This window comes from Pithys albifrons, chromosome 8, assembly GCF_047495875.1.
Source record: "Pithys albifrons albifrons isolate INPA30051 chromosome 8, PitAlb_v1, whole genome shotgun sequence".
NCBI lineage: Eukaryota > Metazoa > Chordata > Aves > Passeriformes > Thamnophilidae > Pithys > Pithys albifrons.
In genome coordinates, this window is record NC_092465.1 from 19,434,722 (window position 1) to 19,457,601 (window position 22,880).

At 39.1% G+C, this 22,880-nt stretch overlaps 1 protein-coding gene across 2 annotated transcripts; it reads right to left on the bottom strand.

Annotated features, from left to right (window-relative positions):
- Positions 1-368: 368 nt before the first annotated feature.
- Positions 369-21,754, bottom strand: GALNT3 (polypeptide N-acetylgalactosaminyltransferase 3). 2 transcript variants are annotated; one of them, XM_071562916.1, is made up of 11 exons: positions 21,640-21,754; positions 10,502-11,096; positions 9,029-9,201; positions 7,679-7,828; positions 7,198-7,432; positions 6,316-6,433; positions 5,734-5,934; positions 4,870-5,001; positions 4,127-4,228; positions 1,365-1,517; positions 369-901 (listed from the first exon to the last, which is right to left on the bottom strand). In XM_071562916.1, exons 2-11 carry the CDS (start codon positions 11,008-11,010, stop codon positions 779-781), a joined length of 1,896 nt encoding a protein of 631 aa, XP_071419017.1. In that variant the 5' UTR covers positions 11,011-11,096; positions 21,640-21,754; the 3' UTR covers positions 369-778. The 2 variants fall into 2 exon arrangements, with proteins under 2 accessions (XP_071419017.1, XP_071419018.1); XM_071562917.1 differs by lacking the exons at positions 369-901; positions 1,365-1,517 and adding an exon at positions 3,458-3,745.
- Between the last annotated feature and the right edge of the window lie 1,126 nt (positions 21,755-22,880).

Consider the following 22,880-nt stretch of genomic DNA (forward strand, 5'->3'; position numbering starts at 1 on the left):
TAGATATAAAGTAATTGAAAAGCAATAATGAACAAAATGCTGAAAAACGTGTAAATGTTAAGCAGCTTGGAAATTATTACAATATAACTTTGTCATAAATTTTAAAGTTCATGAAGTATAAATAATCTGTAGTTTTGGCTAAACAAAAGATTAGTATCAGAATAAGCAGATTTTCCATTAGAATAATCATAAATATGTATTTTAGTGAGATTCCTTCTACAAAAGAACTGACTTGATAGAAGCTGACCACTGTGGTAGCCTATTTGGCTTTTACCTGACAGTCAAATATTTAGTTTTTCAAGTGAAGGAACTTAAAAGAAAGTGTCACTTAGTAAAGTAAATTATTAAAAAAAAAAAAGTCAACCAAGTGAGCATAAAAATATAAAATGTATTGAGTTTTAGACAGTAGACAATAATTTCTCGCAACCCTACAGAAAAAATCAGTTTTCTTCAGAAATAATTACAATATGTGAAAAAACAACATACATATGGCCCCCAAGGTGAAAGGACTAACAGGATCCATAAATCAGTGGTCAACATATAAAGTCTTATCATAGAAATATTGTAAACAAAGTATAGTCAGGATCCCAATAATCTTTGGTATAACAGACTCCTAGGAAATCTGATGACACATTTTATATCCAACTTAAGAGGGAAAAGAAACTTTTAACATTTTGCATTTAAAGTATCACTTAAAAATGCAGTATATTCATATGATCACAGTTCAGAATGGATCTTCTCTTTTAATAAAATGCTTCTGGCCTATAGATATCAAATCTTAATTGTTCTGGCCAAAGATCCACTTCTGGAAGGGGTCGGATGGATTACAGGATGCCAAACTCGGATGCTCTCCATTCCCTGTAAGGCACATGTGTAGTGCTGCATTGTACAGAGTTTGATCCTAAAATGAGGAAAAAAGGAGGGGAAAAAAGTGAACAAACAATGAACATCCTATTTCCTCCCCACTGTCTCTCCCCTGTGTTGATTGCTAAAGGTCATACAGATGGTGCAGAGGTGGCTAGCAAATAAATAAAAGTAGTATGCAAGTGCCAACTTGTTTTTTTACAAAAATTAAAAAAAAAAATTTAGTAGATTCAAAATATCTGAATTGGCTCCCATGTGGATGTCCAGACACACACACACACAAAAGGATAGCTACTGTTTTTTTAGGTGATATTCCTACTAATGAAATCAAGTTTTGATCTGGTAACTGAAAAGCTGAAGTTACCTACATTTTCTCCCAAAACTAAACTTCCTCTTTTTTGTTTCAGAGTTTGGTTTTGATGGTATTTCACTTTTATTGGAAATCCAAACTGAAATAATATAAAAGATAACTGATAAAACTGCCAATTGACTGCACATACCTTTTGGTGCAGCCATTGCTCCTCTCCAACAGCAAAGGTTTTCTGCCCTTTGTAGCTGCACTCTCGAAGCTGCACAGGTCCCTTTGAAGCATGTAGACAAAGCTCCTTCTGAATGTTATGTCGAATTTCATGGTGTGCAGAATATTCAAAGTACTATTTAAAAATTATTTAAAAGTTCAGTAAATAAAACCAAACAAAAGTATTAAACTAAAACAAGTCTTCTAAATTCCCATGCACAAAGTAATAAATTTCTTGTCTGATTCAAGAATTTGAGACTACAGAATAATTTCTCTGATTTTTAGCATACACACATTAAAAATGTTTGCAAACTGAAAGCATTCTAATGCAATGCTAATTGACACATATGTATAAATCACAGATAACACTTGCTGCTTATGTATCATGATGCAAGGTCTCACTGTGTGCTCCCACATAAATCACACCTAATTCAAGGAGACAACTGAAGACTAGAGATAGTTGCACAGATAACTTAAATTTTGGTATTTCTTATCTTTAAAAATCTGTATTCAATTCTGTTGCTGGATTTTGGTTTTTTTCTTGGAGCAATAAAAAAAGTCACCTGGAACAATACTGATTGCTGTATGACAACTTTTTCTACTGGATCTAAGCAGTAAATGTGAATAGGATGCTGCTATGTCCTCTTGTGAGCTAGCCATTAGAAAAATAATATAAGCATGTATCTTGTGAATTAGTTTTACCATGATTTCCTGCCAGCACATTACTGCTAAGGCTTGGGAATTCTAGGCTATAATTTGGTTTTAACAGAGATTTACTTCTAACAGAAACACCACTGTCCTTTTATACCTCTAGTCCTACCCTAACATCCTGGTATCTTCCTGTTATCCGTCATTTAACAGCAGAGTTCTTCCCATTACATTCTATTACCACTGTTTCTTGTCAGCTGTCTTCCCCATACCTTTCCTTTGACTATTAAGACCAGGCTCGATGACTCCCCTGTGGCTTTCAACCACCTGTCCAATTGGTCAACAATCACATGCTCACTGCCTTGGAATCAGTGGGAATAGCACTGAGAAGAGCACTGAAGAACAAACAGGCATCTCCCTCTTAAGACTGTAACCAGCATTAATCCCTGAAATAGGTACAGGTAGGAGGGACCTGCTTAGTCACTCAGCTCTCAGATACAATAATTTACTCTAAATCTGGTAATCTCACTTAATCTCTCCTGATTTGTCTTTTGAACTTCAAAATCTCTGCAAGCACTGAAAATATGACTTAAAAGCTAGGTTTAGAACTTCATTAGTTTTGGATATTGAGACGGTCATGTTCCCAGCCCCAAAATATTCTAAAAAGGAAGAATAATATACAACTGATGGACAACTCTGACAAGTAGGTTCTCTCTTCCACTCCTTTCTGCCATCTCAAATATATGGATAAAGGTGACAGCATGGAAAAGATCAGCCTACACTGATAAAAGTCTGGAAAACAACTGGAAACAGAGCATTGTAATGAGAAGGGTTAAGTAAGGAAATATGCATCCCTCAAGCATTACCAGCGAAACCAGTATTAAAGTTCTCCAAAGGATGGCATTTAAAGGGCTTCAGACTTATATTATCGCAGGAGGAAAAACAAAAATACTTTAAAAGAATAGAGTTTTAGTACAGTCTGAGATAACTTAGAGTGAGAGAACAGTAGAAGCATACAGCAGATCTCTTAATACAATGTCTTGGTACAGTGTTCCCAAATTAAAGACTGTGACAGTGTGGAAAGGCTATTATTGTGTTAATCCACAATAGACTAAGAAAACAAGTTGGATACTGTAAGAAGTTAACATATCAGGGTAGTTCTTAATCTAGACAGCATGCCATCTCCTGCAAAAATGGATTAGGAAAATATCAGCTAACTAGGATTACGTGCCTGAATTTTCACAGTGCCATCAATGAGTGGCTTTTAAGATTGAAAAAAATGTATTAACCCCCCCCAAATAACAATTATATTCTAACAAAAACTTTAAAACCTTTGCTGATGTTCTTTTATTAAGAATCTATAGTTGATAAATTCTATTCACTCTTAAAGGCAACAGAGAAATGTGCATTTCTGGGCAGGGAAGGAGATGTTCCTTGTATTAGTATCACAGTAGTGACTGAAGGATTCAGTATCTGACATCTATTGCAGGTTATACTATAGAAGGAACAGAGCACCATTGCTGCCTCCAAGAGCTATGCACCAAAGAGGGCTCCTCTTGAACAAATGGTTTATCCACTTGCATTAGCCAGTACGGGATAGGCCACCGTGACCTCACACTACAAGGTGCAAGCATGACAGGGAAGGCGGCTCAGGCCTGGCCCCTTGGTCTCCCACTGGCCACATTCCAACCAACATCGTCCTGGACAGTGCGAGTCCTGGTGACAGAGAAAGAAGCAACAGGAGGAAGCATAAGGATAGGAAGAATTAAGAAAACACAAGACAGGAGTAAGGGTAGGACGAAAAGGTTTTGCACAGAAAGGACAGATCAAGTGAAGCAGTGCAACTGTGGTTGAAATCTGAATTTGTATGCTGAACCTAAAACATTAGAAGTGAGACACAACATGGAGAGTGGTATGGAGTTTTTCTTTAACAATATATACAGGAATTCACCATTAAAGAAAAAACAGGAAAAAAAAGATACAGAGAGAGATACTGCATATTACAAATTACTCCATTTTGCTAAAATAAATTAAAAGCTTTTATATGGTAAAGCTACAGCAGAGGAGATCATAAAAATCAGGTAGCAAATATTTTACCTGATTTCCTCCAAGTCCATGACAAGAATACATAATCAATGGTTTGTCACCATGGTTATTTTCACCAACATCCAGACACATTCGGTTGCCTATATTTTTTAACTGAAGAAAGGGTGTTATCAGGATTAAAAAAGCTTAGTATGGATGACAAAAAATGAAAACTGTCTCACGTGCATACAAAACTAAGCTTTAGTTTAATAACAATTACAGATGTTAGTCCATTTCTGCTTTCTGCTAGCTTGAATCTAAAAATCCTGTTCTCTCAGTTCATCTTTTCTAACTAAAAGCCCAATAACTACATAGTCACACATCGAATTATTAGCCTACTGGTGTACAATGTTACTGTTATTCAAATTATTATTTGAACAGATACACATAAAATATTCAAAGCAGAAGGAAGGGGAAGTTTTATTTGTAAATACACGCTAAACATTCACAGTTAAGCAAAGAGTCATTACTTCTTTAATATTTTTTTTGTTTCAGCAATGCAATTTCTGAAGTTATTTGACAGGGAAAATGACTACTGACATAAATGAAAAATGAAAATTACATAGCTATTGACAAAGCTATAAAATATTCCAACAGCAAGGTATGCAGAAGAGATTCTTTGTCCAGAGTAGTGACAGGAAACTCTAGAGCAGTTAATGACAGCTAAAGACTAAAAACTATGGCTAAGGTAGCAGAAAGGATCAGCAAGCTTCTGGACAGTGGAGACTACAGAAAATAATTAAAATGAAACTTACATATCCAGAAAATAAAGGATTCAGATCTGGCACATATGCTTCTGGATAAACATTACTGAGATACCAGGTAAAATTTTTACACTGCAGACGCTGCCTTAAATCAAGTCTTTTTGAGATGTCTCCAAATGTTTTCTGTTAGAGTTGGGTAAGTAAGGAAGAATGAAAGGTAAGTATATTAACGTTACCAGCATCAATTTTGTACATGTAAAGCTATGATATTCTGTGTTGTAGTATTAAACAAGTTTTAAGCTTCATTTGTTCATTTTTTTTTCTTATTAATGCTATATTACTAGATAGTCATGCAAGCAGAAAAATACCTTCTTGAAGGAAACTCTAGATTCTAGCTGGACAGAAAACTTACAAAATAAGTAAGTCAACACCCAAGTCTCCCTTGAAATCAGCTGAAGTTTTAAAGGCGATAGAGATAGGATGGTTATCCATCATTAAGCAAGCTTTATTCTGCAGCTAAAGAACAACAAAACCTGCTTTTTAAGTAAATATACTAGGCAACTTAAGACTAATAACACATTATGTTTTGCAAAAAATAAGTTAGTTTACATTGTCTATGCTCAATAGTTTTTCTCATGCTCTTCTGATAGTTCCAGCAGCTGCTCAGTGCAAATAACACAGGATTTTGGAGAATGTATAAAAAACCCACCAATAAAAAAACCTCACCATTAAAAAAAGAACACTAACACCATCCAAACACGTTTTTTCATGTTTGTTGGGGGGCTACAGCAAACTGAACTCTGTATTTTCATTAAAACATCTAGAATCCTTACATACTTTGTCAATAAATAACTTTTGCTCACCAAAACTTTCAACGCAGCAAGTGTGATTTCTAATACCACCACCACCACCTACTTGTTTCACAATTTTTGCTGCCTCTGTGTTTCTTCGGTAAAATATTTCTTTATATTCATCCATCCACACTTCTGCAAGGCGAACTTGATTACGTGTGATCACTTGAGTACCTTTTGGGAAAGTGTGGGGACTCTTGCTGCGAAAGACATGGCCAACAACAGAGCAAGGCATGATCTCCAACTGTCCACCACATTGCCATACCTAATAATAACATTCAGTGTGTAAGTGCACTGCAGGTAGAATTAAGAGGGTGGAAAAAAATTCAGCAATATTATTGTTCACCAGATAATATCAAACTACTATCAAGGGTACATATATCAGGCATGCCGTAAGTGAATTTTTTAATTAGGTAAACACCTTGGAAACACAGATTTCAGTTATCGACCCTAAACAGATTAAAAAAAATTAAAATCAGTTCAGTGAGCCTGTTTGTATTTTATTTCATAGGTAATTAGTAATTCATTTTATCATATCCTAGTTAGTTGATGCAGCAGAGAAGTCAAGATCTAATCCTAATTTGCCCTCAAAACACCTGTACACTGTCAGCATAGAGACAATTGTTAATTAGGGAGCTAAACTTACTCTGAAAGACATTTCTATGTTTTCACCTCCCCATATTTCCATTTCTTCGTCATAGCTTCCAATGTGTTCAAAGTAGTCTTTTGATATTGAAAACAGACCTCCAGCAAAAGTAGGTGTTCTGCAAAAAGAAAATCTTACTGAGGAAGACAGGACTCAAATACGTAGGGTTTTTTAAATAGAGATGCAAAAGCATGGTATAACTGTTCTAGGAATTTTCCATGTATTTATCACTGTTTCAGTGCAGTGGTGCATTTTCGTGGCATAGGTAACACTTCTAGCAATTAAATCTGCCTATATGGAATCTCCTTTGACAGTTTTATTAGCATTTATTAACAACTCATTTAGACTAATGACTTCTGCTATAAAAGACAGCATCAGGAAAACCAACATATTTTCCCTGTATGGAGGATATCAAGCAAAGTTATTACTCTTACAGGCCAGCAACCTGTCAGTGGTCAAACAGGTACAATTATCATCAAATGCACTCCTTTATCAGCCAAATATTTGGGTGCTCTGACCGAAGTTGTCATTCTTTCAAGTATGATGAATGAGAAGCCATAATCTGTACTACTGTCCCTGAAAATAACCATGTACATTCCTCCTCTGCCCCCTCCTGCTTGGCATATAATAAGCAATACAAATTGCTTATATTCCTAGTGTATGTAGAAAAAAGGTAATGCAGAGCAACTACTGCCTTAAGAAGGCAGTATTTTTATAAAAGATTTAAAATGTGATCCTTAAAGAAAGTATTACAAAAAACATCTAAGACTCTAAGATGTCCAATTATACTCATCTGAAGAAATAGTTTATTTACAAACTGCTGTTCATAACAAACCGCCCATGAAAACAGAAAAATTTAAACAGCATTCGAATTACATTTACCTAATTGGGTAAGTTTCATCTTTTCTTCTTTTATTTTCGTGTTTAGGAAGAGACTCCCATCCAAATGACAAACTCCAATCAAAATTCCCTCTGTTGTGGCTATGCCCATAAGGAGATGGTTTACTGAATTCAAAAGTATTGAGATCTATGGAAGCAATGTCAGGGCTGACAACAGCAACAGGGTTCTCAGCTATTCTTGCCAATAATGGCTCTAACCAGCCATAAAAGCATTCACCTGTGGAGAAAATGGGAACAAACACTGACGTTTTACTTGGCTATAAAGTAAAGGGAATTTTTCAACATGTCCAGCAAGCCAGTATGGACTGCTTTTAAACAGCATTGCTAACTATGCTTTGAATAATATGAAACAGCAATAGGGAAGATGATATATTGCAAAGTTTTACAATTCATAAAAAATCTGCAATATCAAATCAAAGACAAGAGCATTATAAACCAGACCTAGCATACAGGTCACACTTACAATGAGCATCCAGAAACGTAAGGGTCTCTCCTGTTGCTACTGAAGCTCCCAACAACCGTGCAGTGATCAGACCTTTTCTTTCCTTCTGCCGGACTACTTTAACTATTTGAAACTGTTTCACATATTCATCCAGTTTATCATGCAGGTATTCTAGAACAAGGAATCAGTTTCAGGATATTCAGAGTATATATATGCCAAAAATTTTACATTATTAAACTAAGAAGATAAACAACTCATTAACCCCATAAATTACCTCAACATCAAAACCATAAAAATTCCTAACTGCTGAAGGTTATTTTTAGGGGCTGAGTTTTGCTGGAGGTAGGGGTGTGGGACGAGCTGACTGTGACTGGCAGAGAACAGGAGATGGAACACTAAATAAACATCTTCTAAACAAGAAAGGACATGCTAGTAAATCTCTGCTGCATTATTAACAGTTTGAATACCACTTCAAAGTCCATTTTCAGAGCAAATGGATCATGTACCTATGTTATCTGCAGAACACACAGTTCTTCCCTGAATGATGCCACATTTATGACTTACAGAATTTTCAAAGGCTCCAATATTTAAAACAGCAACAGAAGACATACAAAAAAACTATTTAAATGTTCAAGGTTTGAGAAACAACCCCACATCCCTCATTAAATATTCCACATCACCTTCTGGACTTAGTATTAAACTGTAGTACTGAACATATTTCACATCCAAGTGTGCCAGTATGCTAATTACAGACTCACAAAAAAAGTGTAAATCCATTAGTAGACTCATAAATGTATTGACATGGTGCTCCAAAGTTAAGCATATAATGTTTTTTGAACTTGCATTTGTGTTTGCACCCAGTATATACTTAATTATTGTCAGCTGGAGTGTTGAAGATTTTTTTCTCCAATAAATAATTTTACTTTCTAGTAAAATCTGCTCTTCATATTAATGAAATTAATTTGCATAAAGACAATCACTATGATAAAATGGAAATTGCCCTAAGTATTGGCCAATTTGTACTTGGATACTTTGTTCAACAAATTGCAATTGGTTTGAAGCACAAATTACAAAGCTACTTGTCATGCAACCAGTCACACAGTTAAAGCAGAACTTGAATTGAAAAAACTAAAAGTGGAGTTTAAAAACCCTTGAGCACAAGAATTTTGTATTTGACTACTCTATGGAAAAGAAAGATGGGGGAGGTCTATTTTGTCTTTTAAAGAAAGGAGCAAAACCACTTAGAAAAAGACCATTATACATATCAATGGTGGCAAAGAGATATCCTCTTAACCTATTTATCTGCAACCATAACATGTCTTCAATTAAAAAAAAGAAAAAAAAAGAAGTGAAAGTAAAAAGACTTCTTACCATCTCCACTGGCATCATCCACCAAAATAATCTCCTTTAGCAGTATGGCAGGAGATGTGTACATCACACTGTGAACAGTTCTGAGCAGAGTAGACCAGGCTTCATTATGAAAAACTATTATAATACTTGTGGTTGGCAATGGTGGGCAACGCTTAAACTTTTGTTCAATACATCTACAGGTAAGAAGGTGTCAGGTATTACAAAACAGACAACAGTTTTTGACTCAAATTCTTAAAAGAAATCCTTCTCTTTCTAGTACAAAGCTTTATAATTATGGACATTAAATATTTCAGCTTCTCTACTTTCTATCCCAGTTTTAGGGTGCAAAGGCAGGTTCTCCAACTGGAGCAGCTGTTCAAAATATTTTCAAAATATGATAACTGAGAATTCTACTTGAAAACTGACTCAGTTCTGTTTTTGTCTCACAAACATTTGAGAACATTCCATATAATACCCAGCTCTTCAGGAAAAAAAAAGTTATTCTGTTGAGAGTAGCAGGTACTTGACTGAGCTGACTGAAAGTTACTACTTCTGAAACTCAAGAATACAAAGAAGAATATTTATTAGAATAAATGCATTTTTGCATGGAAAAATAGAACATATCTAATTCAGAACGTCAAAATTTTGTAGAAATACTACATAATCCCTAGGACAGCATACCCTGCTCAAGGAATACAATTTTAAACCCAGAGTTTTTCAAGAGTGACATCTCCTGACCACAGCTTTACATCCAATCGCAAGTTAAGATGACAACATTGTGTTGATTCATAAGCTGCACACTTACTGTTTACCACCTGTCAACTTTAGAGACTGGAAGACCCTCCAAGGTAATAATCACAGCCATTGCCTCACAAAATCCACAGTTATGCTCACCACTCCCGCTCCAGCCAAGGTTATGGTGAGCTGCACCATGTGCATCAGCAGGTCAGTAAGTTCAGTCACTTTTGGCACCCATGGCTGGCAGCACATAATCCAACACTCAGAGACCAAAACTCACTCTATCCCAGTCCTACAGTCTACACTAATAAAATTTTGCAATGCTACAAGACTGCCACTGAGATGTTCCATTACCCTGTTCAACAGTTCACAGTTTACTAATTTATTAAATTATTCTATTAACATTGAATACTAAAAGAATGGGGGGGGGGGTTAAATTGGAGAAAAGTCTAAACCACATTTTCAGTTTTCTTCTAAGCAAAACTTAGCAGGCTTTCTGAAAGTTACTCAGAAATTTTAGCTTAAAGGTGAAAGCACAAATCCTTATTTAAATATGGTCACTTTAAATTCAAAACTGTGAAAGAAGTGAGTTTTTCTAAACATTCTTGGCTTTGGCACTGTAGTTATGTACAGCCAATCATTATGTACAGCTAGGAGACTTTACTAAACTATCACCTAATGCTGAACTCAAATCACTTTGCAGCCTGAATTTCTGAGAAGTTTTTCAACTATAAGGACATACACATTTCAACATACTCAGGAGGTCGAGTGTCTGGTCCAAGATCTCGGTGTAGAGAAATCCTGTCACTTGCAAATGCATTAAAACAGTGTTTCTCTTCGCCAAGCTGTTTTTCTTTCTGTTCTTCTGGATTTAAGTTGATGGTTTTAAATGCTTTACCAGAAGCTCCAGGAGCATTAGGATCTTGAAGGGGTCGATCTAGAAAGGGTTTTAGTTCCACTGCAGTGTAGTGCCCTGGCAAACAGTGTCTCTCTCTGGGAATTTTAGTTTGCCTAACTGGTGCTTTTATCTGCATTTTTGGCTTTACACCTTTGATATTGTTCATAGCATTTAACACAAGACCTAATACATGACTTTTCTTTCCAACAACTGGCTCAATCCCTGCTTCATCTTTAAAATCTTGAACACCCACTTCTCTCTGTAATAAAAATAAAAATACCAGAAAGACAAACACAATAATGCTAAACTTCCAAAGTTTCCAGTGAAAAAGTGTCTTGAATAGTTTAGGTGTTTTTTTCAAGGCCATTCTAGTTTTTAAAAAAAATTCACACGGCAACTTTCTGTAAGTGTTGTTCTTCAAAGAGGTCACAGCATTTCTTGAAATCAAAATACCTGTAAATTAAACAAGAAAGTATTAATTTGGATATTTAGTATATTCAACAATGTAAAGCCATAAGAAATTAATGGAGAGGAATTAATTCACAACTCCCAAATGTCAAATGTTATGCATGCTACATCACTTAAAGGTACTTCAGACCCACCTATAAGATACCCAAAATGCCCTTTCCCTGTTTTTTGGTTTGGGTTGTATTTTTTAAATACAATTCAAATAGAAGAACCAGAAATCAGGCACACTAAGAATAAAACACTATTTCTACACAGTGCAACCACTTCACATTCATTCTCTTACAATTAAGTTGTTTAAAATTAGAGAAAAGTGCTGTAGAGAAAAGGTCTTCTAGAAGCAGAGAATTTTAGTTCAATGACAGGATAGAAGGAAAACAAGTGAAACCAATACATAAGTTCAAGTTCCATGTCAGAGAGAGCCACATGAAAAGTAAACTATAAAGTCAGGAAAGACTTCTCCATCAATTTATTTCAACAATTTGAAAGTTTCCAATATTTTTTTTTAAAAAATCTATTTCAAGATCAGTCTTAACTTAAGTAATCAGACTTCAAGTGGTAAATTCTTAATTTAGTTATCTAATATACATGTTTGATGCAGGTAAATTGGAGTAGGCTAATTTAGCCTGGGGATCAAGGAATCATTCTGTGCATTTTTTTCATTCACTTGTACTGCATTTTCTGGCATGTGCTGCTGCAGCTCATCAAGAGAACATGACAGAGAGATCTTGTCTTTCAGGAATTCTGCCACTATTTTTTTTCATAGACAAATGAAACCCACATTCAGTGGCTGAAATGGCTGAAACTATGAAAAACATTTCAGGACTACCAAAATCTAAGTGATTTGAACTAAAATCGCTCTGCAAAATTGGCACTTTACAAGAAGGGGAAATAGAGCAACCAGCCTGAATTCAAGAAACAGCTTCACTTTTGTCTACATTGCACATATGTGAACTGAGAAAGGAAATAAACAGCAACTATGTAAAAGCCACAGTTAGTTCCCACTTGCCAGAAAATTGCAAAAAACCTACTTTTCTATTTATTTCTTTGAAATATAAGTAGATTCTGCATTTCTGAGTTGGAGTAACATATCCTCAGGAAGAGATAAAAGTCAGAGAAAACAAAAAAACCCCTTCACCTGGTTTCCTTCAAGAATTTGCAGGAGAAATTAAACATCTGGATTTCTTCATATTATACTGTATTTCAAAGCTTGTGTCATCTTAATAAACATTCAAAATGCAGTACTTTAACCACAGAGTTATTATTAAAAAATGCAGATGGGAGCTTATTACATAATTGCCAGAGATACCGAAAGGTACCAAAAATGTGCTTCACAACTCACTAAATTAAAACGAAAACCAAAACAAAACTGCAAAACCAGTCCATTTCTGTTTCATGTTATTATTTTCCCATTTTTTAGTGCTGAAAAATTTGTACTACAGCACCAGTACCTATATACTGCAAGACTAAAACTTTCTTTCCTGATGAAAGAACTGCAACCAATTTACCAAACTGTCAGATTGAAAAATGTCTTGTTTTCTCAGCATGGGTGGGTTGATCTTGACTGGCTGCCAGACACCCACCTCCTCACTCTCTCCACTTCCCGTCCTCAACATGACAGTGGGGACAAAACAATCCCAGAATCACAGAATATGCAGAGTTAGAAGGGACCCACAAGGTTCATCAAGTCCAATTTCTGGCCCTGGCAAAGATCACTTTCCAGCACCTTCCACTGTTCCAGCACAGGCCACCCCCTGGGTAAAGAATCTCTTCCTAACACCCAGCCTAAACCTCCCCTGACATAATTTGAGGCCATTCCCTCAGATCCTGTCACTGGTCATGACAGAGAAGAGATCAGTGCTTGCCCCTTCTCTTTCCCTCCCAAGGAAGTTGTAACTGCAATGAGGTCTCCCCTCAGTCTCCTCCTCTCCAGGCTGAACAGACCAAGTTGCTCTCAGCCACTCCTCATGTGGCTTCCCCTCGAGGCCCTTCACCATCTTCACTGCCCTCCTTTGAACACTCTCTAATAGTTTAATATCTTTCCTATATTGCAGTGCCCAAAACTGCACACAATATTCAGGGTGAGGCCACCCCAGAGCAGAGCAGAGTGGGACAATCCCCTCCCTTGCCCGGCTGACAATGCTGTGCCTGATGCCCCCCAGGATATGGTTGGCCCTCATGGCTGCCAGGGCACTGCTGACTTGTGTTCAACTGGCCATCAGCCAGGACCCCCAGGTCCCTTTCCATGGCATTGCTCTCCAGCATCTCCTTCCCCAGTCTGTCTGTACATCCAGGGTTGCCCCATCCCAGGTGCAGAATCCAGCACTTCCCCTTGTTGAACTTCACATGACCGGTGATTGCCCAGCTCTCTAATTTGTTGAGGTCTCTCTGCAAGCCCTCCCTGCCTTTGAGGGAGTCAACAGCTCCTCCCAGTTTTGTGTCATCTGCGAACATGCTTGGTATCCCTTCCAGTCCTGCATCCAAGTCAATTATGAAGATGCTGAACAGCACAGGGCCCCAGATGGAGCCCTGTGGAACCTCATTGGTGACAGGACACAAATGTGATGTCACCCCATTTACTGTCACCCTCTGTGCTTGACCCATGAGCCAATTGCTCACCCACCACATGGTGTGTTTATCCAGCTGTGTCCAGAAGGATCCTTTGAGAGAAGGGTTACATCAACCAGCTTCCCTTGATCAGTTAGGTGGGTAACCTTGTCATGAAAGAAAATCAGGTTTGATAAGCAGGACTTTCCTCTCATGAAGCTGTGCTGGCTGTGATCAATGACTGTTGTCTTTTAGGTATTTTTCAATACCTCCCAGAATAACCTTCTCCATAACTTTACCACGTACTGAAGTGAGACTGACAGGCCTGTAGTTTCCAGGGTCCTCCTTCTTGCCCTTCTTGAAAATCAGGACAATGTTTGCCAGTTTCCAGTCAACTGGGACTCCTCTAGGTTCTCAAGATGGCTCAAAAATTGAGAGAGGTTTTGCAATGACATCAGCAGCTCTTTGAGGATTCTGGAATGAATCCCATCAGGCCCTATAGATTTGTAGGGATCCAGCTGGAGCAGCAAATCCTGCACAATTTCAGGGTTGACTGCGAGTGATCGCAGTCATGGTCCTCCAGCTCAGGGCACTGAGACCCCTTGAAGACAGAGGTAAAGAAAGCGCTAAACACCTCTGCCTTGTCTCTGTCCCTGTTTGTGAGGTGGCCATCCGCACCCAGGCCGAGGATATTTCTATCCTGCCTCTTGCAATTAATGTGTTTGAAAAAACTCTTTTTACTGTCTCCCACATTTCTGACAGCTGCAACTCCAACTGAGCTTTGGATGCATGAATTTTCTCCCTACAGTGGCAAATCACATGGGTTGAGCTAAGGACAGTGTGATTAGTTTCCAGTTACTGTCACAGTGAAAACAGACTTACAATGATGAATTTTAATTTACTGCCAATTAAAATTAGAGTAGGATGGTGAGAAACGGACACTCAAACTACGTCCCTGGATGAGCTTCACTCCTTCATTGACAATCCTTCTATCTCCTTTCTCCCAAGTGGTGCAGAGGGGATGAAGAATACCGGCTGTGGTCAGCTTGTAAGACTTCATCTCTACCACTCTGTCCCCTTCACACTTCTCCCTTGCTCCAGTGTGGGTTCTCTCTGTGTGATTCAGTACTTCACCATAAACTGTTCGAGCATAGGCCATCCATGGGTTACAGTTCCTGCCAGGATCTTGCTCCTGCATGGGCTCTCCATAGGCTGCAGCTTTCTTCAGGGCACACCCACCTGCTCTGGCACGGGGTTCTGCACCGGCTGCAGTGTGGATACCTGCTCTGTGGTGCTCCTTCATGGGTTGCAAAGAAATACTTCTTCACTGTAGTCTTCTCCATTAGCTGCATGGGGAATATCTGCTCCAGTGCCTGGAATATGTTCTCCTCTTCTTTATCGCCTTTGCTTTCTGCAGGATCTCACATTTTTCTCACTCCTTGTCCTCACAGCTGCTGTGCAGCTTGTTTTACCCTTTCTTAAATACCTCATCACAGAGGCACCACCTGCTGCACTGGGTGGCTCAGCTTTGGCCACCAGTGGGTCTATTTTACAGCTGTCTGGAACCAGCTGTGTCCAGCTCAGGATGGGGGCTGGTGGGGAGCAGCCCCTGGCCTCACCACAGAGGCCACGTGTGTGGTCACCCCCACCTTCCAGCCTTGCAATGAAAATGCCATACACAATGTAAACCACTCAGCATATGTACAGATTAGCCCCCACCAAGAAGAGTGTCACTGCACAGGCTACAGCCTCTGCAGGCTGCTCATCAGGAACACTTCTGTAACACCAGCAAAAATAAAATCACATTACAGTTTCTCAGTGCACCAAGGACAAGTGCATATGATATGAGTAAATCTTAAAGCTTAGAATTCAATAAGCAATACAAATATATCTTCCTCAAATAGAAAAAAAGAAAACATCTTTTTATATATATCTGTATCTACAAATTTGGAGTACCTAACGTAAGAAGAGAAGTCTGGAAACATTTTTATCTCATAAGCAGTCATTAGGCATGATCAATCAGGTAAGCACATGGGGAGGGGGGCATTAGCATTTGTGGGCTGGCTGGTTGGTTTCCAAACACTGTTGTCTTCAAATTTCTTTTATCTCATTAAACATGCAAGGACATTCTTGTTCTACAACTTCCTCTAGGCTTCCTCCTCTTGGTAAAGAAACTTAAATTTGACCATGACAAGAAAAAGGTTAAGCTTTAATGAACATGATTAGTATAAGATATGTCAAGAGAAATGAGGTTAAAGTTAATTCTATATAGCAACACTGACTGAAATCATGCTTAAACTGAAGAACTTAATATTTGAGTCAAATATTTACATCTGTCTCATTTTGTTTTAATGAGCTGGCCTGAGACTACTCAAAAGAGAAGAATACAAAATGTGGCTACACACCTGTTACTGAGATATCAGTACCAGAGAAATCTTTTAACTAATTTAACAACTATTTTAGAGAGTTAAAACTGCAATTGTTAGATTTCCATATCATCATTTTCAGCATTTCAATTAACACAGCAAGACTTACTTATGTTACACTAAGACATACTTTTTTTCTATTTTTATATTTACTTTATTGCCTTCAGCAACAAAAAGAAAAAATTGACTAGAAAATACCAGATGTTTCTTCCATAGAGTTTTAGGACATACCTCAGATTTTGATGCTAAAACACTAACCTAATTATCACAAAACATAAGAAGTATATATGTACATTTTACCAAAAATGTAAACTAAATATTTCTTGTTTTCATTTGGGACTATTTCCTGCACAAATTAAGCACATGCAAATCCTTAGAATTCTCATGCTCAACACAACACAACAGTCAAGATATCCATAAATCCGAATAACCAAAATCTAAAATTCATCCAGAATATTTCTTGCACTGCCTGTTTTGCACACCTCTGCCTTCAGACAAGTAAGTCAATACATTCTCTTCATAGTAAGCAGACATGATGAGCAACCACAAGCAAGTTATTCAGCATTTGTTTTCCTGTGTTAGTATATTCACTGTCATTTGCATACACTTGCACTTTGACGACATATATCCTTTTATTGGATACATCTGTCTCAGCTGCTCAGGCCTAGCAGCAGCTGCCAAAACACACAGGTGAAAGGTGCATTCCTAGAAATGAAAAGGCAACTCACCTGAGTTAGGCGTGTTGTGGAGGACAGCAACACAACCCAACCCTTTCAGTGTGGATGAGTACCCTGCAGGAGCACACACGGCAGGAGAGCGTACACAGAAATAAGTGCAAGTGATGTTTCTTTTTCACAGGAAGGATCAAGTGATAGCCTTGGGATAGGACGTGCAGCAGAGAGAAAGTGGACAGAGACTCATTTGCCAGAAACATACAATAAAACCTTTTGATATAGACAAATGCTGAGTGTAGTTTTGTTAACAAAATATCTGATAGGAATATTGCTTACAATAAGAGAAGAGCTCTCTGTTGCACAAAATAGTAGCATTTTCTAGAACAGAAGCTACATTGTCCAAAGAACTTTTGCCATGAAAGCTGCATCTTACTTAGGGTTTTTACCAGGATAATTCTGTAGTCAGAAATACGATCTTTATTCCCCACAAATGCCTCTCACATTTCCATGGCACAGCACTGTCAGTAAACACAGACCAAGCTACTGTTCCCTCCTCCAGGACATGCTGAAGAAATGTGTGGCATGATTAAACTCCCTGGGGTGACTGTTTTGCGAAGTGTTTAATCTTCTATTCATTAGTGTTATTTTCACTAATAGTAGTTTGGATTCTTAGAGCACTTTGAAATAACTAGCCCTAAACATCAGAAGTTGGATTTTTTTTTCCTAAGAAGAAAATAACCAGAAAACTAATAAGTACTACAAAAGTCTTCTGAAAGTGCCAAAAAGCAGCTGCCACACTACTTCAAACCACATCACATGGGCAGTGTGTGAATTCAGTGCAGTCTGTTCCATTATGCCACCCACCGACTCTGATGTCAGACTGCCTGCAAAATCTCTTACTTAGAAGAAAGACTCACCACTGTAGCCAACACAGACAACTCGGATTTTTTGTTAGCTTGTTCTGAACAACACTGTAGACAATAATACTTTTGTATAAAAACCCCAAAAGCGTCAATATAAACCAATTCAGCAGAAATTCTTTCAGACCAGTGAGGCAAAATTTTTTGAGGTTAGTATCCACAATACACTTGACCTCAGTTTTATAATAAAACTATTTTAAAATCTATTTTTCTTTTATCTGCATGTTAAACAAGTTTCAAAAGTTTCCTGACAACACTATTTATAGAGCATTAAAAAGCCGCTAAAAATAGAAAATACTAGACAAAAATTTACTAAAAATAAAAAAAAAACTAAAAAAGGGGGAATAGGAGAAAATGCTTCAGAATCATTGTAATAAAAACTATTTAACTACATAGCTTTGCTTCAACTTAATCTAATTCTTCTATAATTCCATCTTGTCTGGTTTTCCTTGTTATCAAATTATACACTCCTTCCATCAAACCTTAATGTCCCTTTAATCAGACGGTGGGTGTGTGAATAGAAACACAGAGCAAATTCTTTAGGAAAAACACCCTGACACTGGTGATCAACTCTTCTCTCCAATTTTGCAAAAGTCTGATAAAGACATTTCAGGATACTTTACCTGTAAGGACTGCTACTTTTACCACTGGTATTTCTGAATCTAAAATTCTAGACAGGGCTTTTTTGTTTTCTTTGCATGAATATCAATTTAGATATTATTAAAACGTTAAGAAAGTTACTGAATTAATTAGTTTGGAAAAGATATTTTCATCTTCTACCACCATGGCAATTGTAGTTTATTTCTACCACCAAAATAGCAAATCACTGAACAAAACTGTTTCCACTTCCTAGAAGTACTTCCCAGAGGAACATCCATTCACATAAATACCTTTTGTGACAGACTAAGAAACATCCAATTTGGAGTGCATTTCTCATATAGGTTTAGCTTAATATGGAATATGAAGGCTCTTCATAAAATCAAAAACACTCAAAAGCACTTCAGAAATCGGAGAAAATTTAAAAAGCCCCTCAAGTTTATCAACTAGCCCTTGACTTAAATAAAATGACGTGTACAGAAGCTAAAAACTATAGCTTCATTTGAAAAAACCAGAATCAAGGTGTCTAGTTTCCATCTGCACAACTGCAACAAAAGATACTTGCATATCTGTTCCACCAAGAACTCCAACTCAATACACTCCTAGATAGGGTACATGTACCAAAAAAAGAAACAGAGATTCACAAACCCAGGTGCTGTTCCTCCGGGTACATTCTTTGAAACTCAGCCAGTGGAAATGTGGTTCTACTCCTGAAAAAAAGTTGTAAGAGGAATACTGAATGTATTCAGTTCCTGAGCCTTCGTTTTAGAAACATTGGAGGCACAGATTATTCTAGCAAAAATTTGGTCAAATATCTCCTTCAGCAGACTCTTTGAGATCAAAACAGCAAAAGGGGAAAAAAACCCAAACAAACCATCACTAAATATCCTTCTATGTATTCTAATGGAAGTGCTTCAAGCTCAAACTTTCACATCCTCTTTCAAAATGAGCACTAGTGCCGGTTTTCTACAGCCAAGCACTGTATGTGACAGGCAGTGTTAAGACAGTTCCCTGTGACAAGTGATAGCATATTAAAAATATACAGTAATGATATATTATAAAAGTATTTATGTCTTATTGGACTGTACATGATGTAAGGACCTGGGTCATGTAAATGACATGCACTTATCTCAAATTTAATTTTCACTCAACTCTGTATCTTCCTTTTTTTCTTGGTCAGATTGTTTTGGACCTCTGTGAAAATTATTTTAGACTGTCCCTACAAATGCCGTGATGACAAGTGAGCAAAATGCAGCAGTAAAGTGCCATTTTAACTTTGAAGGATTAGTGTCTGGATCATAATCAAGGGACTTTATTTGCTTTACTGATTGTAGTAATGCTTCTAAGATAACAAGAGCATCTGAGTATCAAGTACAGGTCTTGAAATCAGTTTTCCAACTAGCCTTAAACTCTTAAGTGATAAGTGTAAAGCAAAGAGAGCCTCCTCATGGGAGATTTACTGAGATTTATTGGGTCAGTGAGTGCTAAACTAATCTTTGTCAGAATCTCCCAAAGGTGTCTTTCCTTTCCTCCTCTCCCCATTTCAGTGTTTGTTTTCCAGCTTCATTTCACTGCTGAATAACATTAGTTCCCTCTAGTTACTCATTTGCCTATAGAATTTAATCGCAAAATCACTGTCAGTAGTTTTGTGATATGATTTCTGTTTGTAAGCAGAACTACTTCCCATGGCACACAATACCAGAAGGTGGTAACAGCAAGTGAGTAATTTCATGCTTTATTACGTGAGTGGACAAAGCCTATTATTACTTCATGGTCTAGAAACCTGAGGCACGTTCAAATCTTGTGGACAACAAGCAGAGCAATGAGTAGGTTGGGATGAGAAACTCATCAGTGCTAGCAGGCAACTGATCAGCAGTTTGTATCCTGAACGTGATTCTCTAGGTTGATTCCAAACAAAGGGGAAGTCCTGCACTGGGTATCAGCTCTCGGAACTGACCAATCAGGCAGAAAACTTGTGCAAAGCAAAAAAACCCATCTCAAAGCAACACAGAGTCACCCAGAACCACAGACTTTGGGGAAATGTCACAGAGCAGGCAATTATATCTTGTTCCTATTTTGACAGAGGTCAAGATATCAGGTATGCCCCTGGTACTACCCCACCCCAAGAACGGAGCAAAGTTAAGCAGCAACAGCAATTACAAGGGGAAGGAGGAGGAAAACTGTTCTTCTGCTCCTTCCCACAGTGCAACAAAACTAGTAATTCAGGATCTCTGTAAATAACTTAATTTTTACTTTGCTCTGTTATTGAGAAGACTTGAGATGACAGTGGCAGATGCCAAACTGACCAGACCAGTGAGCAAACCCAGCAAAAAAGGAAATCAAACACCATAAAGTTGGCTGTTTTGTCTCAGTCTTTAACTGTCAGCTCAGCAGCACAACACTGGCTTTAGTCAAGATGGAGTAGATCAAAATAATTTATAGCTTTTTAAACGAAAGATGTAATTTTGTTACAGAAGGCTAATATGTAAAATACTACTGAGGTGCACATATAACACTTGAATTTCCTGTAAGATTTTTTTATTTAACCAGCAAATATTTTCTTAGAAAATTCTTCTTTATACAAGAATATTTTGCACAGAGTTTAAAAAAAAATCCATGACACTAAGTTAATTAATGTTAAAATGCACTTCTGTCAGGTCTCCAGACCCCAGAAAATAGTGTCTAAGTATTCTCACCAACTGTGTAGAAGACTAACAAACTGCCGGAGCAAAGAGACAATTTGGTGACTTTTCAAAAGCACTTCCTATAGGATGACATATCCCAGTGAGCTGGCAACGTACACAATGGAACTCCCACCCTGCTCGCTATCGAATGAATGCGGCACTGTGGGCAAACCCTTGGGCGGGATCCCTACGTGGCAGGAGACACCTCCCTCGGTCAATACCTTCGCCGTGGACGGTGCACCCGCCCGGCGCTTCCCGGAGCCCGGCGCTTCCCAGAGCCCGTTTCCAGGGGGCAGCGCGGGCTCCTCGCCCACGGCGCGCTGGCCTGGAGCGGAGTGAGCGGGGCATCCCGGCCGCGGGACGGGCTGGCGGGGTTACCCCGGCCGCGGAAGGGCTGTGCGGGAAGGGCTGGCGGGACTCGGCTGTGCGGGAAGGGCCCCGCGGCCGCGGCCTCGGTGGGCTCCGAGGGGACGGCGCGTGGGGAGTGCGCGCCAAGGGGCGGCCGAAGGGACCCCCCGGGGCAGCCCCCCGTCACGGCGCCCGCCCGCACGCCCGCCCAGCTCCGAGCCCGCACAGGCGGCGGCGAATGCAGGAGAAGTGGCACCAGGCGCTGCCCCGCCGCTGACCACAGCCCCTGGCGAGGCCAAGGAGGAGCGCGGGGGCTCCTGCAACCCCTCACTCACCTCGTCCGGCGGGAGTAAGGCGAAGGCGCTGCCGCGGGCACCGCACCAAGACCCGCGGGAGGCCCGAGCCGGGCGGGCTCTGCGGTTTCCGCCCCGCGGCGCCAGGTGCGTGCGGCCGGCCCCGCGCCTGCGCAAGCGCGCCCCGCCCTCACCTGGCGCCAGGTGCGCGAGGCACCGCGGCGGGGGGCGGGAGGGGTGTGAGCGCGGGGGGCGCCGAGGTTGAGCCGCCGCCGCGGGACGCGGCGCTCCGGGCACAGGGACAGGACGCAGGGCCAGCACGTCCCAAGGCGCAGCTCAGGCGGGTCGGCAGGGCTGCGGGTCTTGCCTCAGTCACCGAAGTGCGATGTCGTGCAGGTCGTGGTTGACCAAGCACTCCCAGCTCAGGTTGCTGGGAAACAGAACACAAAATCCCTCAGAGGTGAGATCACGGATCGGAGAAGGGATATCACACTGAGCTCCCTCTCTTCACAATGCGCTTTCCCAGAGAGATGCAAAATCGCTTCTCAATAGAAGCACGGTTTAATTTACGGGAGAAAAAAAAATAAAGTACTATTTGCATTCCCTTAATAGAGTGTAGTCTCCTCTTCTTGCTATTCTCAAACATAAGCAGCACAATCACTGTCCCAGCCCAGCACTTCAAAGCTTCGTTCTCGCACTGCTGAGCTGCAGGTCACGAAATGTGCTCAGCAACTACTTATATTCATTCCACAGCAGTGACAGAAATGTTGATACCAGTTTTTTACAAATTAATATTGCCTAGGAACACTTGATAAAGATTTAGACCAGAATCTATCACAATTAATATGCTCTGGTATTCCTAGCATGTTAAAATCCTTCCTTATGCCTTTGAAAGGTGAGGCCTGAACTGTGGCTACATCACCAAGACACAGCCAACATTCAACTTTCATAGCACAAAATTCAAGTGAGGTAAATTTCTAATGTGAACATTTAAAAAGCTGCTGTTTTGCAGAAAAAAAACTTGCATTAACAGGCATGCTGACTCCTTATAAAAACTCACCCCCAACTAAACATCAACAACAACAAAAAATCTCCAGAACAAGACTTAGACCATTCACTCAGCCCCTCTTTCAGCAAGTACCACGTCACGTAATTAGCAACAACTAAAGCAGAGATAAAAGCATGTGATTTTTGCAGTCATGGTCCAATCCACAATTTAAAGCAGGTCAATGTTCCAAAAAACAAAGGGTTCTGATTTCATTGCAAGATGAAGCAAGAGGTAA

What these genes read in the sequence shown, in the direction of transcription:
- GALNT3 (XM_071562916.1), bottom strand. Translation starts at nt 11,010, where the DNA reads ATGGCCTTGAAAAAAACACCTAAACTATTCAAGACACTTTTTCACTGG. An exon ending in GATGAAACTTACCCAATTAG is followed by an intron (nt 6,434 to 7,197) that starts GTAAATGTAATT and finishes TTCTTTTTGCAG; the next exon opens with AACACCTACTTTTGCTGGAG. An exon ending in CAGCAAAAATTGTGAAACAA is followed by an intron (nt 5,002 to 5,733) that starts GTAGGTGGTGGT and finishes CAACTCTAACAG; the next exon opens with AAAACATTTGGAGACATCTC.